This window comes from Vicia villosa, linkage group LG1, assembly GCF_029867415.1.
Source record: "Vicia villosa cultivar HV-30 ecotype Madison, WI linkage group LG1, Vvil1.0, whole genome shotgun sequence".
NCBI lineage: Eukaryota > Viridiplantae > Streptophyta > Magnoliopsida > Fabales > Fabaceae > Vicia > Vicia villosa.
The window spans coordinates 33606664-33631851 of record NC_081180.1 but is presented as its reverse complement, the minus strand read 5'-3'; the positions used below and the strand labels follow the sequence as shown (position 1 = coordinate 33631851).

General features: G+C 34.5%; 3 protein-coding genes across 3 annotated transcripts; 1 reads left to right on the top strand and 2 right to left on the bottom strand.

Annotated features, from left to right (window-relative positions):
* The first annotated feature begins 1060 nt into the window (after positions 1-1060).
* Positions 1061-3861, top strand: LOC131633588 (uncharacterized). The gene is made up of 5 exons (XM_058904290.1): positions 1061-1199; positions 2187-2443; positions 2844-2934; positions 3328-3394; positions 3492-3861. Exons 1-5 carry the CDS (start codon positions 1153-1155, stop codon positions 3543-3545), a joined length of 516 nt encoding a protein of 171 aa, XP_058760273.1. The 5' UTR covers positions 1061-1152; the 3' UTR covers positions 3546-3861.
* Positions 3862-22489: 18628 nt separating this feature from the next.
* LOC131610090 (uncharacterized) lies at positions 22490-22948 on the bottom strand. The gene has a single exon (XM_058881995.1). The coding sequence runs from the start codon at positions 22946-22948 to the stop codon at positions 22490-22492; it is 459 nt and encodes a 152-aa protein (XP_058737978.1).
* A 548-nt stretch (positions 22949-23496) lies between these two features.
* Positions 23497-24503, bottom strand: LOC131609997 (uncharacterized). Its single transcript, XM_058881883.1, has 2 exons — positions 24118-24503; positions 23497-24025 (listed from the first exon to the last, which is right to left on the bottom strand). Exons 1-2 carry the CDS (start codon positions 24501-24503, stop codon positions 23497-23499), a joined length of 915 nt encoding a protein of 304 aa, XP_058737866.1.
* Between the last annotated feature and the right edge of the window lie 685 nt (positions 24504-25188).

Here is a 25188-nt window from a genome sequence, read left to right as displayed (position 1 = left end):
GTAATTTGTTTTCTTCTAAAAAGAATGTACTTAAGGCATCGATGAAAAAATTATTTTTAGTCTTCAACTAAGGTTCCAAAGATAATGATTAATATTCACTTATTTACAATCATTCATGAATTATTATGAAAGAGTCCACTTACTAAATGGAGTATGTTAATTGAGGAGCCAGTTGTCAATACGGTATTAGGTGATTGACAGAGTAAGAGCCATTTTAGGGAATATTAATTATTGGTATTATTAACATTCAAGTCTTTTCTTCTTTTATTTCATTCATAAAAATCGTTTGGATAGCAAAACCTTAATTTTTCTTTTTTGCGTATTTACATAAACGACATATCCAGTCCAATAATCTTGGTCCAAATCATTTTTACAATTATAATTAATTTTAGAGTTAAATATGTTTTAAGTCCCTATAAATATCTTAATTTTAGTTTTTAGTCTTTATAAAAAAATATATTGACTTTTAGTCCTTATAAAATTACTTTTGCACTCATTTTTGTCCTTATAAGGACTAAAAGTGGGTGCAAAAGTAATTTTATAAGGACTAAAAGTCAATATTTTTTTATAAAGATTAAAAGTTATTTTGAGTAATTTTATAAGAATCTAAAACATATTTAACCCTTAATTTTATGATATAAATTGATTTTTTTAATTTATAATTTCAGACAAAAAAAATATTTTTAAATGGAGTGAGTGTAATTTAAAATAGAGTTAAAAGGTAGTGCACTGATTTTACACTGTCATCCAATAGAAAATCATAAATGTGCCATGTCATTAATTTTTTTTAAATAAAAAAGTAGCTTAATTAGATACATGGGTCGTGATTGATTAACGATGTATAAATATTTTACATGCATCACCTCTTTTCTCTTTAAAATAAATCTCCTGGTCAATTATAATTAAAAGAATATAAAAATCCATAAAAAAGGGAGAAAAAAAAAAGCAAGAAATGAAATGAAATGAGGGTAATGTAATGTGGTGCGTTGAGCGAATGAGCGTTAGTTAAACGACAGACAGTGACAGTAGTGCAGCAGCAGACACGTTAAAATCCACAACCGTGTTCGTCTTCGTGTCCTTCATCCCTAATTTCTTGTTCACTTCTTCTCCTCTTTCTCCTTCTCTTATTTATCTATGTTTTTCTGCTGATTTATGCATATGATTACTGCTTGGATCACTGATCTATTCGCTTGCATGGGGTGAGTGAACCCCTCCCTATTTCCTATTTGTTATTCGATTTTTGACATATAGCTGTATAGGGTTATTAGGTATTTCCATTCAATTTGCTTTTTTTTTTTTATTGAATTTTTCACTTTCCATTTCTGGCTATATGTCTTCTGTTTCAACCAATTCAACCTAATAATCTAACATTTAGGTCAATTTCATTACTCAATGATTTTACTTGTATTATTTATATCAGAAAAGGGGCTTTCAGAAGCTAAATTAGGTTTTTACTGTTTACTAGATTAGGGTTTGAAGAATTAGGAGAGAAAATGCATTTCTTTTTTGGATGCACTTATATAGTTCATATCAGGGCTTTAAGAATTACTAGTTAATGTGATGTGACTATTGTTTGATGTTCTGTTGATAGGTTAAGTTAGAGGAGTGTACTTCTATTTATAGCATTTTCTCTAGTTATGTATCTTATTATAGCCTAGTGGTGTTTCAGTATTTGTTTATTGCTACTATTAGGGTTTACTAGAGAAACCAATTATGTTGATTGTATAACAATTTATTCAGGATTTGGAGATTGTTTCACTGTGCTGTCAGCTGTGAATCTATATAAACTGTTCTAGTTTGAAAATTATGGTGTTGGGTTGGGCCACAAGTAAAACTTGGGTGGCACCGGGTCCAAAATTTGTCACGGCTAAACCGTGGTTAAATAGGGCTCCTAAAATATTAGTCACGGTTAAACCATGGCTAAATAGAGCCTCTATTTGTTTTGTCATGGTTATGCTGTGACTTATCTAGAAAGGACTTCCAAAAACTTTAGACGCTTTTGCAAGAAACCGGTGTTTCTCCTAAGAAACAAATGAAAACTTAAAAGAAGGTTCATTATTGCTTATGAATGATGATGCTTTATGCAATAGCCTTTTGAAGGAAACCGTAGAAAGGGCTACATGGACTTGTAGACTTTACGCTGTTCTATGTTTTGCTGTTATTTAACTTGTTTTATAACAGTGCAGTGGTTGTTTTGGATGCTGTGTGAAACCCACACCTATTATTGCTGTCGATGAGCCTGCCAAAGGACTAAGAATTCAGGGACAGAGTATGAGAAAACCAACCACTTCGGATGGATTTTGGAGTTCGAGCCCTTGTGATCAGGATAACAGCACCATTCAATCTCAACGAAGTATATCTTCTGTCAGTACATTAAATCAAATTCTTCATCAAAGTAATGGAACTTCTACTGCAGGCACCGACCCTGAATTTGTAAACCAAGGCAAGTCTTATTTTGGTTTTTGTTTTTCTTCCTAGCAATCAGTATTGGAACGCTAATCTATATTTTTAGCGTAGCACATGAACCTTTTGTTTGTATGCATAAGAAAGTCCTAGGGACTAACATAGGAGGGGGAAACTTGACAAGTGGGGGATCAAACCCCCATCCCATCTGGTCCAGTCATGTGACCAAGATTTTCTCCAGAGTTATTGGCACATAGGGCATGATATTGTTTACTTGGTTTGTTTTTGTTTCATTATTTAGGTACATATGTCTAATAACATTTTATTTTAGTTTTACATGTATAATAGTGTATATTATTTGTGAAATTTACTTTTTTTCTTTGAAGGAGAAATAAAGGTTAAGGTTAATTCTATCATACACATGCTGTTCTTTATTGCAGGTCTTGTTCTTTGGAATGAAAGCAGGCATCAGTGGGTTGGACGCAGCCTATCTGAGAAGCAAAACCAAGAAAAACAAGAATCCCGACTAAAGTATGTCAACTGCATTGCATTTTCCCCGATCATTTAAATAATCTCTATCCAATAGTTAACAATAGGGGCTTGATTTACAACCTAATTGTACAACCCTATGCAAGATATATCCAGATTCACCACCACTAAACTTTATACACAATCTGCACCTTTTACTCACATTTTGATGTTCATTCTTTCTTTTTCATTTTTCCTATCGTGTATTTGCAGTTACATCATGATTTTTAGCCCTTCAAGCTCATTGTTTTTGAAATTGAAGTATTTTATCGATATCTGTTCGCTTTATATGGCTTTATGCAACCACATCCTAACCATTTGTGCTTTCCCGTCTTTTTGAGTTTCTCCCCTGTGGATGATGGCTTATCAACCATTGTGTTTGTCATTTTGTTGTAGTCGGAATGCAACTTATGAAAGTTTGCTTGGAACTAGACAACCTTTCCCGAAATCTGTACCTTTATCTGTAAGTATCTCATGTATATTGATTTTAGTTCCTTCTTAGGACTATTGAGGCGAGACTGCAAAATTACTAATCGGCAATTTGGTTTTTCTATAAATAGGAAATGGTTGAATTCCTAGTGGATGTTTGGGAGCGTGAAGGAATGTATGGTTGAAACTCGAGAGGTTAAATGCTGAAGCTTTCTTTAAGTTAGTTTATACTTCATCTGCTGTACTTAACTCATGAAAGGCTTTAATTTATAGTCTTGTTGAGAAAGATTAAAAGATCAAAAGATCAAACACAAGTTTGTTCTTGCATTGTAATTTCAAACGCCAAGGCAATCCTTTTGTTTTTTTTTTGCTCTCCTGTAAATGACTAAAACTGTTTTCAAACCAAACCAGCACTGCTGAATGCAGAAATTGTTACTGTTACCTGTAATTATCTCCATGGTGCTTGAGGTAATATTGTAATAAGATGTTTCTGTTATTTTACCCTCCACAATTGAACATACAACAGTGTTAGATTTTTTTTTTGGAGATATATGTTCTGAATGAGGATTATGGTTTGCAAGAACAAAATCAAATTTACTATTTATTTAATGGAAGAAAATTGATTTTTAATCATTTTTTTTGTATGAAGAGGTGATTAGAATTTAAATTACTCAGGAAAATATTGGTGTCAGAATGTTGTAATGCAATTCATTGTGCTAGCTCAATTGTTTTACCCCTCTGATATTGGTGTTCACGTAGGTATGAAATCGGGTAGGAAAAATATTTTAAACTGGGGTATGAAAATGAGTATTATAGTATTTTGTTCATTGTCATTCCCAGTCTTATAATATTTATTAAGAATTTATTTAAAAATCTATAAAATGATTATACCTTTAATTTTCAATTTTTTTTTAATAAAGACCAATATTATAAAAGATCAAAAAGTACTACAAAGTGGGAGGGGACTATGCAAAAACAACCTTAACTTATTCCTAATGATGTCGTTACAAATAATCCTACCAACTTCAACCATTCATTAGCAATGAGGTATGCAATAGTGTTTCCTTTTCAATAGACATGACTTACTCCATCTATGCTTTAGAGTACAAGGAATCACAAGTGAAGGCCCTAACCACCATAGTAGAATCAGTCTCTAATCGCTATACCTCTAGGAATCAAGGTTCAATCCTTATAATTTGAAATCTCCCCACACAATTTGAGGTTTTAGGCTCCATTCAAATTGAAGATTATTTTTAATGGAATCAAAGATTTAAATCAATTAACAACATTACCCAACTAAAACTAAAGGGTACTAAAGAATTTCCCCTCATTATTTGTATTGTTGATGACAATATAAGCTACCATTTTTTTCAAAGATAGCCTAATTATATTCTAAGAATCGGTTGGTTTTTTCATTAAAACCGGTCAAGTGACCACTCTACATTAAAACCGGTAAAGCTTTAAGAAAAGTATTCGAGTAGTTTTCTTGAAAAACTCTAACTTGCCAATTAATGTAAATCTAAGAAAATTATTTTTTTGACATTAAGTATTTAAGTTTGGAAATTTTAGAAATTATTATCAAAACTAGTTATTATCAAAACTAGAAAATTAAATTAGTATTTTTTATTTAAAATTATTACAGATACATTCAATTAAATTGCTCATATAACTAATAAGGGTGATTTGGTACAATCGAAACTAGATAAATTACAATTCTAGAAATTAGATAAATTAGTATCAAAACTCAGCTTCTTTTTTGTTAGCCTTGTAACTAAAATCAAATTGATCATGTAAATTTTATGAAAATATTTTGGTAATTAACTTAACAAAATAATATTATGGTGTGGTTTGGTAACTTGTAATAAAGTTTTACACTATTTGTATGAAAATTAATCTCTTTAATTTATAAAAAAAATCACAAAAAATTAAAATTTAAAATTAAAATACGAAGACTTATTTATTCTCGTGGATTATGATAACGATGAGAGAATACAAAATGAAATTATCATACTGATATAATCTTTTAAGACAAATTTTTTTATACCTCCCTATCTTCGTAGGAATCTGCGGCAAAATTCTATAAATGCTCATATATTTTGGATGTGCACTTCCGAATAAACCATTTTTTTGAGAAAGAAGATGCATTCGGAGTTGCACATCCGAAATCACCTCTTAGAATATTTTGGAAATGCACTTCCGAAATATCATTGAACCGAACCAAACAACTCACCGCACAACATCACCGATTTTCAATTCAACATCATCACAACTTCCATCCAGGGGCGGATGTAGAGGGGTACAGGGTATTCCCTGGAATACCCTTCATTTTTTAATTCTTTTACCAGTTTACCCTTCCCTTTAACCCTTTTTGTTACATTAGGATTAGGTTTAATAAAAACAACAACAAACTCCCTTCCAGACTGTAGCAGCCGCAGCTCTCTCTCACACAGTAAGTTTCAATTTATTTATTTTTCAAATTTTTAATTTAGCTTATGTAAATAACAAATTCCATAGTTTTACTCTTGATTATTGATTCTCTATTATGTAAATAACAAGTTTTTCAAGTTTCTCTATTAGGTTAATAATAACTTCCATTCTTGATTCTTTTTATCTACCATGGGAATTTTATTGAATCCAAAGTCCAAACCTTGTAACTTCAAATTATAATTGTGATTTGAAATTTTATATTGTAAAATTAATTGGATTTTGATTGTGATTGTAGAATGTTGCTCAAATACTTTACACCCGAACCGAGATTTCCAGAGCCAAAGAAGCTTGCTCCTTCAAATGGGCATCCCGAAGAACCTTCTTCGGTCCCCTCTTCAAATGACGTACAACCAGAACCTCATTCTTCATATAAGGTGTTTAAAAAAGGGGCTTTGGAGACAGATTCTGGAAAAAGAAATCAAATTCTTGAGTATCATCCAAATGATCAAGATGAGGTAAGAAGAGCTTACCTTGTGAATGGGCCATGTTAAATTAAATTAACTGAATATGAATCCACAAATATTGGGAGAAGGGAACGTTCTTTTCAATGTAGTTGGCATGAAGAGTATGACTGGTTAGAATATAGTGTAGAAAAAGACGTTGTTTTTTGTTTGCCTTGTTATGTGTGTTACAATGGTACTAGTAATTCTGCATTTATGGTGACTGGTTTTAAAGGTTAGAATCTAAAGTATAAGTTGGATAAACATGTTGGTGAGAAACCGAATAGTCATCATAAAAAGTGTGTGAAAGCATGTGAGGATCTTATGAAGAAAAAGCAGAGTATTGAGTTTTCCTATGCAAAATATAGTTCAAAAGAAGAAGTAGATTATCTTGTTCGTTTAAAAGCATCACTTGAGGCTGTCAAATATCTTGTTAGAGGCGGATTGGCATTTAGGACACATAATGAGGGTGAAAATTCTATTTATAAGGGTCATTTCCTAGAATTTGTAGAAGCCTTGGGAAGAAATAGTGAGAAAATAGCTGCAGTAATAACAAGTGGTGGGGGAAATTGTAAGATGACTTCTCCTATTATTCAAAAAGAACTTTGCTGGAAATTAAAATAATTAATTCTGCATTTTCCATTAATTCTGCATTTTCCAAGTAGTTAATACATTGTTTACTAGGTTCTATGTATCTTGGTAAACTGTATTAGTTTAATTCCTTGTAAATTGCACATAATTATGTATTACCCTAGTAAGTTGTAACAAATGATTATAAATAAAGCTTTATGCTGAGAGCAATGTATCTCAAGCACATTCATAACATTTTCTCTCTGTTTTTCTCACATGGTATCAGAGCTCCTAATCTAGGAGACTCTGCTTCCGCTAATCATTCTTTAGGAAATCTGACAGGGCATTTTTATGTTGTTAAACCCTTAAATCTTGAATGGGCAGCTCTTGATGTCAAGTTCTTTCAATTAAACATTATTTCTTCTTTCCGGTAGCTGTCTGTCCAGCCGCTGTTTATACATTTTATTGCACTAAAATACTATGGAGGAGGAGATTGTAAATCCATTTGCTCAAGGAGGAAGTTCTCAAGTCCAGAATAACTAAGAATTACAGAACATCCAGCCTGCTTATAGACTAAATGAGAAAAATTATTTGAAGTGGGCCCAACTTATCCGTACTGTGTTAAAAGGAAAAGGTAAAATCAGTCACTTAATTGGTACTGGTCCTGCAGAGGGAGATCCAACTTTTACTGCATGGGATGAGGAAGACTCGATGATTATGGCATGGCTATGGAACTCAATGGTTCCGGAGGTTAGTGATACTTGCATGTTTCTTAGCACTGCAAAAGATATTTGGGATGCAATAGAGCAAACTTATTCGAAGGCCAAAGATGCTGCCCAAGTTTATGATGTGAAGGTGAAAATAGTTGCTGCTAAGCAAGGAAATAAATCGGTCACAGAATATGCCAACCAATTGAAGTCTCTTTGGATGGAATTGGATCACTATAGAGTGATAAAAACTCACTGTGCAGCAGACTCGGCAGTTCTTAAGGAGTTTATTGAACAGGATAGAGTCTATGACTTTCTTGTGGGATTAAATTCTGAATTTGATCAGGTAAGAATTCAGATTCTAGGAAAGCCTCAAGTTCCTTCCTTAAATGAGGTTGTTGCAATCGTAAGAAGTGAGGAGAGTAGAAGAAATTTAATGCTAGATACTCCATCTATTGAAAGTTCAGCCATGATAGTTGAAAATCCTAAAGGTGGTGGACAAGCAAAGGTGGAAAAGAAGGGCGAATTATGGTGTACTTACTGTAATAAGCCGCGACATACTCGTGAGAAGTGTTGGAAGTTGCATGGAAAGCCTCCTAGTTGTGAAGAAGGACAAAGAGGAGGCGTTCCCGAAGGTGTATCTCGCAAAAATAATAGGGCTTATGTTGCTGAAAAAGTTGAAGAAAACAAGGCAGAATCTTCAAATAATTCTGGATTAAACAACCTTAACCAAGAAGAGATTGAAAAAATGAAGGCTTTCCTTAATAGCTTGGAGAAACCAAAAGGTACTTATACTCTGGCGTATTCAGGTATGCTTCTAATTTCATTCGGGTTTAATGCCTCAAATATACTTTCTACTTCCCTTTGGATCTTAGATTCAGGAGCCACAGACCATATGACACCTTCATCCAAGTACTTCTCGACATATCACCCTAGTCCTAGTAATAAGAAAATTTCCACTGCTGATGGTACTCTAGTAACAGTGGCTGGTATTGGAGACATCCAAATAACTCCTTCCATTGTCTTAAAAAATGTCCTTCATGTTCCAAAATTGTCCACAAATCTAGTCGCTATACAAAAACTTACTAAAGATTTATCTTGTGTTGTAATTTTTCACAACCACCATTGTGTATTCCAGGACAAGGATTCGGGGAGGACGATTGGACATGCTAGAGAAGGGAATGGCCTTTACTATCTTGAAGAACCAAATCAGCTTGTTACCACAAAGAATCACTTGTCTTGCTCACTAATGTCAGAGTCACATCTCACAAGCAAAGAGAAAATAATGCTTTTCCACTGTCGATTAGGACATCCCTCTTTTTCAGTTATCAAATTTATGTTTCCTTCTTTGTTTTCTAAAGTGAAAAATGAGACTTTTCATTGTGAAGTATGTGAAATTGCAAAACATAAGCGTGTACCTTTTCCTTTGAATAATAAAAGATGCACAATTCCTTTTCATCTTGTCCATACTGATGTTTGGGGGCCATCCGCTACTCCAAGTGTGTCTGGGGCTAGATGGTTCGTTACTTTCATAGATGATTGTACCCGTGTAACTTGGTTGTTCCTTCTTAAGAATAAATCTGAAGTAAGTACCGCTCTTCCACTTTTTTTCTCAATGATTAAAAATCAATTCGGTACAAATATCAAAAGAATCAGATCTGGAAAGAGTTCTTCAATCATGTCATTACTCTTTTTTGTGAAAAAGAAGGAATAATTCATGAATCCTCTTGTGTAAAAACCCCACAACAAAACGAAATTGCTGAAAGAAAAAATGGTCATCTTCTTGACCAAACTCGGGCATTGTTGTTCCAAAATAATGTTCCAAAGTATCTTTGGGGAGAAGCTGTTCTTACAGCAACATACCTCATTAATCGGCTACCTTCTAGAGTGTTGGAATTAAGGAGTCCTATGGATATTCTTCCGTCCTTTTATCCAAACATTTCAACCACTAATAATCTTGTCCCACGGATCTTTGGGTGTGTCTCGTTTGTTCACATCCATAGTCAAGGTAGGGGAAAGCTTGATCCAAGAGCTCTCAAATGTGTCTTTGTTGGGTACTCTACTACTCAAAAAGGATATAAGTGTTACCATCCTCCCTAAAAAAAATTATTTCTGTCTAGAGATGTTACCTTTCATGAAGGAGAAGCCTACTTCACTCAACCTTATCTTCAAGGGGAGCCTCTTAATGAAGATAAGGGTAATTATGTTGAAACTCTTATTCTTCCTAATCTTGAAATGAGTTCTCATGAAGCAGTGAATTCTCATGAAGCAGTGAATGAAAACAGATTTGAGAAAGAAGCACTGGCAGAAAACAGAACTGAAACTGACATGCTGGCTGAAAACAGAGCTGAAACTGACATGCTGGCAGAAAACAGATCTAAAATTGACAAGTTTGGAAAGAATTTAGTGTATACAAGAAGATTAAAGGCCATTCCCGAATCAACAAATGTCCAAGAGACCGATCCAAGTCCTTTAACATAGGTAACAGATTCTGATTTTTCTATTTTACATGATATTCCAGCCCCACATATTAAAATAGGAAGCTCAGAAATTAAAGATAACCATGACCTCCCAATTGCCATTAGAAAGGGCGTTAGAGAATGTACAAAAAAGCCACTCTATCCTATCTCAAATTATATTTCATTTCAAAAAATTTCTCAGACCCATAAAACCTTTCTTGCAAACCTAAATACCATCCAAATTCCCAAAAATATTTTTGAGGCATTATCTGATGAAAATTGGAAATATGGTATGGATATAGAAATGGAGGCATTAGAGAAGAATAAGACATGGCAGTTGGTTACTTTGCCGGAAGGCAAGAAACCGATTGGATGCAAGTGGGTGTATACAGTAAAATATAGGGCTGATGGGACAATTGAGAGGTACAAAGCAAGGCTGGTTGCTAAAGGTTTCACACAAACCTATGGCATTGAGTATTCAGAAACTTTTGCCCCGGTGGCAAAGATGAATACGGTTCGAGTTATATTATCCCTTGCTGCCAATTACGGGTGGGAATTGCAACAATTCGATGTGAAAAACGCATTCTTACATGGAGAGCTTGAGGAAGAAATTTATATGGAGGTCCCACCAGGATATACAAAAAAGGTTGCTGCCAATTCTGTTTGTAAGTTGCAAAAGGCATTATATGGATTGAAACAGTCACCTCGGGCTTGGATTGGAAGGTTTACTAAGGCTATGACAACATTAGGCTACAAACAAAGTAATGGAGATCATACACTGTTTATTAAACACTCTACTTCATGGGGAGTAACAGTGTTGTTGGTATACGTTGATGACATTATTGTGACTGGAAATGATTGGAAAGAACAACAAGTCTTGACTCAACATTTAGCAAAAGAGTTTGAAATTAAAACCCTTGGAAGGCTGAAGTATTTTTTAGGAATAGAGGTGGCTCACTCAAAAAGGGGGTATTTTCATATCTCAACAAAAGTATATCATAGATCTGCTCAAGGAAACAGGTAAGCTTGCTTGCAAACCCGTGGGCAGTCCTATCGATCCAAGCCATAAGTTGGGTAATGTGGAAGAAGGTGCGGTAGTGGATAAAGAAATGTATCAAAGATTGGTTGGAAGATTAATTTACCTTTCCCACACTAGGCCAGATATCGCATTTGCTGTAAGTGTAGTTAGTCAATTTATGCACAATCCAAAGGAAGTTCATTTACTTGCAGCTCATAGATTTTTACAATATCTCAAGGGAACTCCTGGAAAAGGGATTTTGTTTAAAAGGAATGGGAGTGCTACTCTTGAGGCATATATGGATGTTGATTACGCGAGTTCAGCTACTGATCGGAGGTCCACTACAGGGTATTGTACATTTCTCGGAGGAAATCTTGTAACTTGGAGAAGTAAAAAGCAGAATGTTGTGGCTCGATCCAGTGCTGAAGCTGAGTTTCGAGCTATGGCACAAGGTATTTGTGAATTACTTTGGTTGAAGATTATTTTAGAGGATTTGAAGATTAAATGGGATGGACCTATGAAGCTCTTTTGTGATAATAAGTCAGCAATTAGTATAGCTCACAATCCAGTTCAACATGACCGAACAAAACACATTGAAGTGGATAGACATTTTATCAAAGAAAAGCTTGGTTGCGGTTTGATTTGCAGTCCTTATGTTCCTTCACAAGGTCAACTTGCGGATGTCTTCACCAAAGGATTGAGCTGCCCTAATTTTGAAAAAATTGTGTCCAAGCTGGGAATGGAGAATACCTATTCACCAGCTTGAGGGGGAGTGTTGGAAATTAAAATAATTAATTATGCATTTTCCAAGTAGTTAATACATTGTTTACTAGGTTCTATGTATCTTGGTAAACTGTATTAGTTTAATTCCTTGTAAATTGCACATAATTATGTATTACCCTAGTAAGTTGTAACAAATGATTATAAATAAAGCTTTATGCTGAGAGCGGTGTATCTCAAGCACATTCATAACATTTTCTCTCTGTTTTTCTCACAAACTTGTAAATGCATGTGCGGTTGAAACTATTAAGAAGATAGTTGGAGAAATTGGAGATGGTTTCTTTTGTGTTCTTGTTGATGAATCTGGTGATTGCTCTGGTAAAGAACAAATGGTTGTTGTAGTGCGGTTTGTTGATGTTAGAGGGTTTGTTGTAGAAAGATTTATCGGCATTGTTCATGTTGAGGATACAAGTGCAATATTGCTTAAAGGGGCTCTTGAATGTTTGTTGTCGGGGTTTGGGTTGTGTATATCTAAAATTCGAGGTCAAGTGTATGATGGAGCAAGTAATATGCGTGGTCAATTTGGAGGTTTGAAGACTTTGATTCAAAAGCAAAATCCGCAAGCCTATTATGTCCATTGTTTTGCTCATCAACTTCAATTGGCTCTTGTTTCAATGGCGAGAAAGCATGAAGATGTTGATTGGTTTTTTTGTGAAGTGTCTCGTATTGTCACTTTCTTACGGTCATCTAACAAAAGACAAGCTCTACTTCGGAATAAACAAGTTGCTCATTTTGCAAATCTAATTGAAAAAGAATTGGTGGAAACTGGTACTGGTTTAAATCAAGAGTTGTCCATTGCAAGAGCGGGTGATACACGTTGAGGATCTCACTTTCGAACTCTTAATAGGTTGGTTGATTTGTTTACTCGTATTATTGAAGTGTTCGAAGATTTGAAAAGTGATAGTCATTCTAAGGGTGAACCAAAAAGTTTGTTACTTGTTATGCAAACTTTTAGTTTTGTGTTTATGTTGCACTTAATGGTTGAGATTTCATCTTTGACAAATAATTTGTCACAATCATTGCAAAAGGGGGATCAAGATATTGTGCATGCCACGGAACTTGTCCAAATATGCAAGAAAAAGTTGCAATAATTTAGAGATGATGGATGGGAAACACTTTATGAGCAAGTTGTGGCTTCTTGTGGTAATGTTGAAATTGATGTTCTTGACATGGAGTCTCGGTATGTGAAAGATAAGAAATCCAAACGACTTGCTCCTTTTGTTACAAATTTTCATTATTTCAAGAATGATTGCTTCTTACATGTCATAGATGTGGTATTGAAAGAGTTGAATGATCGGTTTACACCTGAAAATACTGAGTTGATCAATTGTGTTGCTTGCTTGAGTCCTTGTTATTCATTTGAATCATTTGACGTTAAATCACTTGTGAGATTGGCAAGATTGTATCCAAATGACTTTGAGGATTTTACTGATAAGGAATTGTCTAGTGAATTAGAGACTTATATTGAGAGTGTCAAGATGGAAGATCACTTTTCCAATTTGACTGGCATCTCGGAACTTTGTAGGATTCTTGTTTGAACAAAGAAGCATAAGACATTTAGGTTTGTGTACACACTTTTCAAACTAGCTTTGTCCTTACCGGTGGCCACTGCAAGTGTTGGGCGAGTATTCTCGGGGATGAAATATGTTAAGAATGAGTTGAGAAGTAGAATGGCTAATCCATGGCTAAATGATTGCTTAGTGACATTTGTGGAGAAAGAGGTGTTTACTACAATCGATGATATGGATATCATCAAACGTTTCCAAGGAATGAACAAGAGAAGAATGCATTTATGATTAGACTAGAATGTTTTCTATTTTTGAGTTGTAATTGAAATACTAATACATTTTTATTAAGTAGTATTATCATATTTTATGTCATTAATTTTTTCGTACTTTTTTGTATATTTTATTTTCATTATGGGAATTCCCTGGATTTTGATTATGGCTCCGCCCCTGCTTCCATTTACACCTACATCACTTGTAAATTCCGCAGCGTATGCAGAGCTGCAATAACAACTTCAACACATCATCATCAAGAATCTGCAAAAAACAACTTAGGGTTCCTTTAATTGATTTCAAGGTTTGTTTTGTTCGGATTTATTACTTATTTGATCATTGTTGGTTTTCATGTTTGAAAGAGGAGGCGAGTTGAGTCTGGTATGAGGAATATATTTGTTGTAAGAAGAAAGTATTGGAAGAACAGAGGAAGCTGTGTGGAAAGAAAAACAAGGAAAGTGTGAAAATGGAGAAGAGGCGTGAGAGAAGAATTAGAGAGAGACCGAGTGAAAATTGGAACGAGGGAGGCGGACAATTTCTAAGATTTTGCTGTTATGAAAGTGTTAATGGTTTTGGAGAAGAATAAGACATGGCCATAGAGGGTTTTTATTTTCGGAGATTCATTTCCGAAAATATTTAAAAATAAGTTATTTCGGAGATGTATCTCCGAAGTAATTAAAAATGTGAAAATAGGTGATTTGTAAGATACATCTCCAAAATAAAAAGGTATTTTGAGATTTTGAGAGGGGTCTTCATTTCATGGGGTCTACAAAGAAATTGCCTCTTTTAATTGCTTGTATATATATTCCACAAGTTTTGGTTGAACAATTGAATAATTTCTTGTATGAAAAAAATTATTTGCATTTCCGTGAAGAATATATTATGGACCATTTACATTTTCTAGCTAATGCATCTTTAGAAAAATATTGCTCAAGATTTGTGGAAGAGAGATGCCATAGTACTGTGTGAGAAAAGATATATGCCCAAGCAGAATCTAGAACTACAAATTAATTTCTTTTTAAATAATTAAAAAATTATATAAATATATAATAAAAATATAAGGCTTTAGGCGGTAGCCTTCGTGGCCTACTCCTACGATCAGCCCTGACACTAAGCTGCTTGCCCACCTGCTCAAAACAATCATGCTTCTTTAGGCTAGATTTTTCTATATGTTGTCTCAACATTTCATGTTAAAGGTTAACTTCTACTTTCTTAAGGGTAAATTTTGTTCCACTTTCCACTTGTTTAAATGACTGAACACATTGGAAAGAATTATAAACTTATTACTTTTAATATGTTTTAGGTTATAATTTTTTTCCTTAAGTTAGACTAGATAAAAATAAATGTGTACTTGTTACAGATTTAATTTTGCAAGAGATCTGTATTGCATGGTTGAGTATTGAATTCATGTGGAGAAAGACCTAAATATCTTAGTCTATTGTGTCTCACTTACATAAGTGAAGAGTGTTAGAAAATTAATTTAAACCGAATGGAATCGAGGCTAGAATCATGTACGGAACACTTTTCTTATATTATTTCAAGCACTCCCAATTTGTCTTGGAGTTTCTACGCAGGAATACCCATGATAATTCATCATTCTCGAGTCTGCACAAGACGGGTGAAAACTCAAATGTAGCGAAGAGTGTCTGAAATTTATTCTAGAGGATTTTCGATTTTTTGTGATGAGAATTTTAAATATGAAATTATGCTTTTATAGGCCATGCTGATATTGTTTCACAAGGTAGCTACCCTTGGTGAAACAATTTCTTCTCCAAGAGTTATGACTTTTGGCCCACGACATGGTTCACCAACGGTTGCATGGCTTTATTCTGCAGCATTTCATGAAGAGTTGCCACTCTCCGAATTCAAAATTCAAATCATAGCATATTTTCCTTGTCATTTTGGAACACACTCATATTATTAATTATTATTAATAATTTGCAACAATCTCCCACTTGTTCTAATAATGACAAGTCTAATTCCAGAATATAGAAAGCAAAAAGGTGTTAATACAGTTAGGTATCTTTCAATTTGAACTCAACCTTAGTAAAGACAACACAAAGCCTAATCGGAATGTTAGGTAGCTATGCTTTGAACCATTATCCCATGTGATCAGACCGGCATTACTATACACACACTCTTTAAAGGTTCTCCGCCTACATATCTCGCCTAGCACTATTTATGGCCATGTGCTTTTCCTGTTTTCATGAATATTTCATGAGAGAAACTCCAACTCTCACTTTAAGACGACACCATCTTGAAATTCATATAGGTGAAGTTCAGTTTGTATCTATTTCTTGAGCTACATATCCTCCTCGATATAGAACTTCATTAAGAGTTTTTTAAAAAACTCAACCCTCAATTATGTAATAGTCAACATTGTCACAAAATGTTACACCAACTTCCAAATCAACGACTTGTTGTTACCTAATGAATCTTAGGTTAAGATGTATTAACTTCATATTGGGTTGCTATCATTGTCGAAACACTTATTCAAGGAGTTTCAACCTCACGCCTCTAGAGGTTGTCTTTACTAAATCCCTGGCCAGTAGTTTAGTAAATGAATCATTCAAATTATAGATCGAACGTATATATGTGAATGAAATGATTACATCTTTAATCAATTTTCTCATGAAAGAATATCTAAGGCCTCAGTGCCAAGACTTTTCATTTTACACTTAACTGAATTCTCTTGCTAAATTGGCTTGACTATCACATTGTGTTAACACCTTTGAAACATAGTCTTTAGCCAATGGAACTTCTAACAGAAGCTCCTTCAACCATTCAACTTCTTGACCAGTGGAAGAGAGATCCACATACTATGGCTCCATGGTCAAGAGAGTGGTGCATCTTTGTTTCTTGCTCTTCCAATAAATCTCACCCTAACTAGTGTAAATATCCACTTAGTTGTAAATATATGACCTCCAACACTAGATATCCAACTCATATTGGTATATCCTTATAATATGGCAAGAAACCTACCATAATGGAGGTCAAGATTTTGGTTTTTAAAAGATAATCAAAATCCTTGTGGTGGCCTTCCAATTCTCACCATTTGGATTGCTAGTAAATCTACTCATTTACTAATTTCAAATGTTATGTCGGATATAGTACATTATACTAGAGGACCAATTTCACTTGTGTATTCTAATATGACCACAACTCTTCAATCATTATTTTGACACTAAGATCAAATTGAATATTCACTTTCTTAAAACGTGACAGTTTGAACTTATCAAGAACTTTCTCAACAAAGTGTATTTGAATAAGTTCATAACCCCCACTATTTTTCGCATTACTTTGATCCCCAAAAGAGTGGCAACTAGTCCAAGATCTTTCATCTTGAATGTGTAAGTTTTCTCAATATGTTTTTAACCCCCACTATTTTGCTTTACTTTGATCGAAAATGGAGTCTATCATTTCAAGATCTTATTATCTTGAATATGTCGGATCTAGAAACCTCTTTGTTTCTAAAGTTCCATTCATCTCGTTGATAATGATAAACATATAATCAACATGGAGACAAGAAAATCACAATGTTCTCATACAACTTTGTGTACAAACGCTTGTCACAAGAATTAGATGAAAAAAGGATTTTAGATAATCATGCATGATAATGCAAGAAGGTTTTTAGATGAAGTGAGAGATAAAATTATGAGCAATTTAAAATAGTTCTCTTGTCTCAAATATTCACTTGAATTTCTATGTTCAACCTTCTTGATCAACTTCATCATTTATATGCATGACACTTTTGATCCTTTTCTTCTTTGGTAGTCTTTGTCTTCATCAAAACTAGATATAAGATATATTCTTTACAATCTCCCCTTTTTTAAAAGAGAAGGTTTGAAACACCAGAGTCTTTCTTTTTATCATTAGGTTTGACATAAAAAGGTATGAGCATAGATAAATTCTTATTGCATTAAAGCATTAATTTTAGGTATTTTTCATCTTGTTCTAAACTTGTAACCTTGTGTGCTTTATTGTTTTGCATGATTTTAGCGGCGCTATTCAAGGAAGGTGAGACATTATTCATATGATACCAAAATGTCACATCGGATTAAATACAAAATAGTGGGGTGATTTAGGTTAATAGTTACGCGTTGGTACAAATTCAATTTTACCTTTATGCATTATTTTTATCTTATATGGAATTTTGTAACTTCGATTGAGGTGAAACTGACGGCATAAAAAAAATATTTCTAGGGCAACAACTTTTATGAAAAAGTCAAAATCTAATTTGAAAGTAAAATAAGACAAACATAGCGAGTACAAATCTGACTCTGTATACAGTAAAGTAAATGAACACAAGGATTTATACTAGTTCCCCTTATCAACCAAGGATGCACCTAATCCCCTCACACACTGTGAGAGATTTCCACTATTGTTAGATCTTTGTACAAGCATCACACCAAGACTTCTACTATAATCATCTAACAACAACAAAGAAGTAAACTAGTTCCTTGGTTTCCCAAAACATCAATAACAATGATGGACTTTGAATCACCCTGATTCAAAGGACCTTTCCAACAAATAGAAAAACAACTTTTCCTATATGCAACAACCACAACAATGGTGAAATATACATCAATTTTTATGACATATATTATAGACAGAACTTGCAACACAACTATGATGAAATTGATACTTTGTTGTTTTTCTAATGTATGAAAATTTATTCTTCTCCTTCAATGAACAAGTAAATAGAATATATTCTGTTTAAATGTTATAGACACTTGAAAACAAAAACATTTTCATGAAGAATGTGTCATACAATATGAAAAAATCTGCATTTATAGTCATAAAAAACCCTTTGGAAATTTGGCAATGCTTGAAAATAATCATAATAATTATGCAACGATTCAAGAAATTATTTCATGAAAAAGTGTCATGAAAGGAGACGTGATAACATTTCAAAAATTTCAAAAATGCAACACAATTGATTGTGCATAATGTAAAACCTCAATTTTGCATTTTACTCTTTTTCATATTATAATTTGATTTTCATCTGCTTAATCCATAGTGTCCATATTTTAATTACATTTGATCATTCAACCTTACTGTTACTATTGTGCTGACTGTGTAAGTGAATCTTCCTAGGTGGCATTTTATGGCTGACTGACTGGATTAAAAAAATGTATATAAATTCTTGCATTTGTTGAAAAACGGTCGATATGGGACTCATACTTTTCATGCTTCAGCAAAAACTATACTTTGCTATCAATATTCAATGCATGTTCGTTTCAGAAAATGTTGGTTTTCCACTTTGAGACATGTTGGGTCAAATAATGTAGAGTTGGCAATGGAGTGGTTATTCTCACATCCAGTGGAAGTACCAGAAGATGATGAACTTGCCCGTGCACTTGCAATGTCCCTTGGAAGCTCTAAGCAAACGTTCCGATGTGGGACTTAGATAAATTCATATGCATAAATTTATCTCTATAAGCTTATATAATTATTCAAATAAAGTTTATATTCCGGAATTGTTTATATTCCACATATAAAGTTTATATTCCACATATAGAATTGTTTTAGGACTAAATAAGTAGAGATTTTATTTTAATTAAATATTTTTTTATAGCATACCGATTTTTTTTATTTGAACGTACGACGAAAAGAAATAGCGTACCAACTCTATATACCCCTCAAATACCTAATTCTTTGAGAGTTGCGTACCGCGTACTCGAATTTGTATCACGCATCGGAACGAATTTCAAACCATGTGACTATGGTCTCGACGCGTATTGGAAACCCTCACTTATCTTGCTCGTAATCATCTATGATAACGGTGTCATATCAATCATCTTAGAGTACATGGATGGAGGTTCCTTGGCTGATCTTCTGAAGAAAGTTAAAACAATTCCAGAGCCTCTTCTTTCTTCCATCTGTGTAAGCAAGTGAGGAGGAAGATAATATTTTTCTTCAATCTTTGCTGTCGTAATTATTTATTTTAATAAACAATTTTCTAACAGAATTTCGCTCATTTATCTCTGTACGGTAATTGTTTAGTTTGCTAACTAGTAATGTGCCGTCAGCAGTTCAAGCAGCCAAACACATGTTCATCATCATAAGGTGTAAAGAATAAAGTTGGAAGAAAGTGATACTATTAGTCCACATGGATTTGTATGAGAAAAATATTAGTGTTTTTAAAGAAAACACATGTGTGCAATAATAAATTGAAAGCATGCTTAGAGTAAATGGCCTCTTAAATTTCAAAAATGGGCTTAGGTTCAAATATAATATATTGGTAAATTTAAAATAAATAATTCATAAAATTAATTTAAAAAATTTAAAAGAAAAACAAATTAATCCACATGGCTTTTAACAAATCTTATTTTTTGAATAATACAAATTGTTGAATAAGACTTTGAGCATCAAACAACATACATACATCCATAAACATATTCACATTCATTCAAGATTTGCGACACACAATTCACAACTTCACTCATTTCCCCCCAAGTTTTAGCGACGCATCCCTCACTTAAACAGACTCACACATAAGCAAGAAATATAAAATACTTTGAATAAGTGGCCACATGAGCTTGATTCTTTTCGATTCTTTGGTAGCCTTTCGTTGTTGTTGTTGTTTACTATTTTGTAATGGTTATTGTTGCTTTGTGTTTTGATATTTTTTTCTTTTCATTTGATAACAACTCTTGTAATATGTAACCTCAGACATAATGGATTGGGGAAGAGGTTCAAGAGGGTTAGGTCTTCTGAATGTGTATTGTTGTACTTGAATGTTGATTGTTTCTAATCACTTACTTAGGAACGTTTTAGGGTTTCAGTTGAGGATTTGGGTCAATTTACATGTTTTCTTTCTTATTTGTTCATTTGGACATGTGATTCGTGCTGAGAGGCTTAGAATGGATAGGGTTTATGTTGAAGCATCTTTGATTTGGTTAGTTTTTAAGTTAGGATTTTGCAAGGGTCGGATTTTTCAATCCAGACGTTTGGTTAGTTTTTTTTTTGTGTTTTGTAAGCTAGATTTGAGTTAAGAGTTACAAATAGATAGGGTTAGTTTTGATTCCTTTTGATTTTGGGTTATTTTTGTTGGGGTGGATTGAGAAGACAATGGCAGGCACCGTGGGGCGCCGCTCATGTCTTACTACGATGAGGTTTATTTATAAAGGGCTGGGAGAGCAAGGTGGGGAGGAGAGAGAATAGGAAGTTTAGACAAAGGTGGGGAAACTTCACTCTCCCCTTTTGTCAAGTTCACCTCTCCATATATCAGGGACATGTGTCCCCTTTCAGGGCCATCATATGAGACACCTGGTCTCTTCTAATCCCTCAGTTTGTTTGACTTACATTTGACAAAGGGATCCCATGTGGTGATCCCATGATAATGATTATGCGCTCTCTTTTTCCATCCGCGTGATCAGGTCCCTCTCCCTTAGAGTCAATTTATTTGACTCTTAAAGGCTTTGACTCCACGCCTTTGGGAGTTTGGGGCCCCAAGCTTGTGGGCCTGAGGCTTTTTACATCTTCCTCAACTTTTTTTCCTGACTGCCTTTATTTGCTCTTTTTTTTATGTTGATTTTTGTTTTATGTTTTTTCTATATTTGGCCTCAAGCTCGACTTTGCTCTTATTACTTCATTATCATCCCTTTGCTACTAATGTACATCCTCTTTCTTGTAATTTTATTTTCTTTAATTTATTTATTTATTTTATTTAACTTAATCAATTAAAATCAAACAACTTAAAATCAACCTTTTCTAAATAATTCAAATTAAAACCTTGATCAACATCATGGGTCTTTTTACAAAACCAAATTGAATCAACTTCTAACCTTTTCCCCCTTCTTAATAAAAATCAATTCGTTTCCATATCAAATCCACATCAAATACTTGATCAACACCAAGTTTCTTTTCCATATAACCAAGATCATTTTCAAAAATCTTTTCACAATAAATATCTGAATATCCACATTTCGGAGTTAATTCAAGGTATTAAAAAATTTTTTATGAATAACAAGGTATTAAAAAAAATGTGAATAACCACGTTTTAGAGTTAATTACCTAAATAATCATGTTTCAAAAAATCTTTATATGGAGGCGCCAAATGGATTGGCGACACCTCCTAAAGTTGTAAGGGAGGCGCCAAATGGGATGCTCATCTATGTATGACTTTTTGACCAATCCATATGGAATGGCGCCTCCTTTGTTAATTTTGTGAGTAGGAGCCAATTGATTTGGCTCCTACATGTATTGGTGTCTTCTATAAATAAAGCACTTATTTCTCCCACAATGTTCACACTTTCTCACATTCTCTTCTCACTCTCTTCTTATTTTGTGTCATTATGTCTCCCATAATTTTTACGAGAGACGGGTACGTTATTTTCTCAGCCACCAAACCTCCAATGAAAATAAAATTTTGGCATATTCATTGCATGGAGCGCCTGACGAGATAATTGATGCGATGGTTATACAGAGACATTGAAGATGGTGAACAAATTAGAAGGATCGAAAGAAGAAGAACAACCACTTCACTTGCAACTGGAAAACCTCGTTGTTGGATGGAGGAAGTCAAAACAGAGAGAGACGTAATCTCGATGATGCAGGAAGCCGATGAAATTTTTTACGGTTGTATTTTCTTAGCTATGTTATTGCATTGTTGATTTTATTTTTATGTGGCGTATGTGTTATTCGTTTATCTGGTGTTTGTATTGTTGCTTTAGTCTTTATGGTATTTAATGTCGTGTTTGTGTTTGATATGTTGTAAAAAATATTTGTAATGAAAAACATTGTGTCGACATAATAAAAAAGTGCAAATAACTTGAATACAATTTTTATGTTGTCGAACTAGTAGCACGAGTGGGACAATTTTTTGGTTGTGTCCGACCTGACGACATAAACCACACTTTCTATCTAGCTTGTCAAGGGAGTCCATTTAAGTTGTGATACGCTTACTTTTAGGACGACCCTTTTTATTCCTTCGCATTTGATCGTTGTGCCAAACTATTTCTCCTTCGTACGCGGGCCAATAATCCGGTTTTGCTACCACTGGAAAGCCATTGTTGTATACGTTGAGCAAAGTCTCTGCCTTGTAAATGGGACATAGAAGTCGTAATGCATCTTGATGAGCATACGTACATGCCGCAATGACATGAGAGCAAGGCATGCGAAAGGCTTGAAACTTTCCACAATCGCACCAACGAGATGGTAGCATAACCCTATACTCTGGTCTTGGCAGCCCCTCATTGTGGTCGATTGTCTCTTTGACAATGAAGTTGTGGTTATGTCGGTCGAATATTGTCACATGATGAGTCATTGCTTTGGCACTTTCTGCCTTAATAAATTTCATGCTGCTTTCATCCACAGTTATCCCGACTGTAACACCGCATTCCATATTTCACCTCTTTTTGCAAACAATGAAGTCGTCCTAAAATATGTTGATTGGACTAAAGCAGTTACTGGGAGGTTTTAGATGCCTTTGAATACACAATTCATTGATTAAATCACGTTTGTTGTTATGTGGCCCCATCGTTGTCCATTGTCGTATGACCTCGTCCATTTCTCCACTAGAATATTATTTATCCACCTACCTGCATCTGGATTTGACAATTTGATCTCCTTGCGATAGTGTTGGAATGAAGGTTGTGTTAATGCATACCCCGCGTTCATAATTGTTTTCCAAAGAGCTCTGTCTTTGATCTCCCGCGTGAAATTTTGAACGGTATGTCTAACACAGTAGACATGTGTAGAAGGGGGGTCATGCCAACCATTAGCAGGATTATTGTATGCACTCTCAATAGAAGCATGTTGGTCGGAGATCAAGCAGAGACCCGGTTGGGGAGCCACGTGTGTTAAAAGATTCTTGAGAAAGAAACTCTAACCATCACCAGCCTCTCCCTCGACAAGAGCAAATGGAATTGGAAAAATGTTTTTGTTGCCATCTTATGCAACTGCCATGAGTAGCCTGTCTTTATATTCACCGAACAACCACGTTCCATATATCTGAATAATAGGCTTGCAGGATGCAAATCCTGTGATGCAAGGTTGAAAAGGCCAGAACAGTCGACAAAATATTCCATATTCGTTGACACAAGATTCGTTCGGGGCATATGCAGGCAATGTTAGCATAATATAAACTGTTCCAGGAGAATACGTGCGAAGTGCATGCATGTAGCGCGATAATTCTTTGTATGAATCCTCCCAGTTTCTGTATAACTTTTCAATAGCCTTTGTCTTTGCTAACCATGCCTTCCTGTATGAGGGAGTGTAGTTATAGACAATAGCGATGTCGGAGATTATTGTTTTCACCTTCACAGACGGATCATTGCTGATGAGTGGATAAATTTCTTGAGATACTAGATCATAACTTAGTTTACGATGATCTTCCGATGCAGTAGAATTAACGCAAGTGTGGGTGGACATAAAGCCTATCACCCAACAATCACTTCTCATCCTGTATGATGCGGTGAGCCTGAAATACACTCTGAGTGGACACACTTGATTTTGTACTTATCCGTATTTGTTCGATCTACCCTAAAATTGACAAAGTTTAACATGTGATACTTTTTTACAGCTCGCACACATTTTTCTTTTAAAGAAAATTTGTCTTTCTCTTTTAAATTTTCATCTGACTGCATATAAGGGTTGTTGAAAATATCTGATGACGGTTCATATTCGCCCATGTTGAAGTTTTTCATGTGCGAAGGTGGTGTGTAGATTTCATTTGGAGGTATTTCAAGTAGCACATCGTCTTCAGAATCATCGTTGACCATGTTATCAAACTTTAACTCTTCATCTTCCTCTTCTTCTTCAACGACATCTACTTCAGCTAGTTCGGCTTCGATGGGATCAACCACTTGTGACTCAATTGGTTGTGACAACTGAGGATCTTGGAGCATAACGTACAATTCAATCGAGTCATGCCCAGAATACTCATGGTTGGCAAACATATTTTGAAGGTCCTCGTCATCTTGAATCTCAACCTTATAAAATTTGATTTTGTTCTCACAAAAAAAACGGATGTTGGTAGAAGATGTGTGACACTGAACCTCGTTCAAGTTTGACCTCCAGACGTTTTTTGAAATACAAAAAATGTGCTATTCTACTTAAACAAAATTGAATGTTATCGGTGTTTCTAAATAAAAATCCAGATTCATCATATTGGTATGTCTCACAATTAAAATGTGCACTGATAACATATTATGGTACAGATGACATTTTGTTTCGTGTTTGAGTGTTTGGGTGTTGCACTGATAACATCTTGTATCAAAATAAATACGTGTAGCTGCACATGAAGGGATAAAATTCCAAATCCAAGTGGAAGCCAAGTGAAATGGCGCCACCCTATTAACTTGAACGTAGGCGCCATTTGAAATGGCTCTTCTCGTATAGGCCTGCTTTTTAGGCTGCACCGAGTCAGTCACCCTAGCATGTCCCCTGCAGCAAGATTCTGTAGCCTGCCTCCTATACTACACCCTAGCCTGTCCCACTTCATCTTGAATGGCTCCTCCATTCAAATTTGCAAGTTGGCTCCAAACGACTTAGCTTGCATGTGACACGTGTTTTCATGCAGTCAATCACCTTTATACCAAGTCGCCTATAAATATGGCGCCTCAGACAATTTTTTTCATCACC

Excerpts from the sequence above, each read along its gene's own strand:
- LOC131633588 (XM_058904290.1), top strand. The coding sequence starts at position 1,153 with ATGCATATGATTACTGCTTGGATCACTGATCTATTCGCTTGCATGGG. Across the intron at positions 1,200-2,186 it reads GATCTATTCGCTTGCATGGG|TGGTTGTTTTGGATGCTGTG; the intron begins GTGAGTGAACCC and ends ATAACAGTGCAG. Across the intron at positions 2,935-3,327 it reads AAACAAGAATCCCGACTAAA|TCGGAATGCAACTTATGAAA; the intron begins GTATGTCAACTG and ends ATTTTGTTGTAG.
- LOC131610090 (XM_058881995.1), bottom strand. The coding sequence starts at position 22,948 with ATGGAATGCGGTGTTACAGTCGGGATAACTGTGGATGAAAGCAGCATG.
- LOC131609997 (XM_058881883.1), bottom strand. The coding sequence starts at position 24,503 with ATGTTTGCCAACCATGAGTATTCTGGGCATGACTCGATTGAATTGTAC. Across the intron at positions 24,026-24,117 it reads TGTGTGCGAGCTGTAAAAAA|GCTCACCGCATCATACAGGA; the intron begins GTATCACATGTT and ends AGTGTATTTCAG.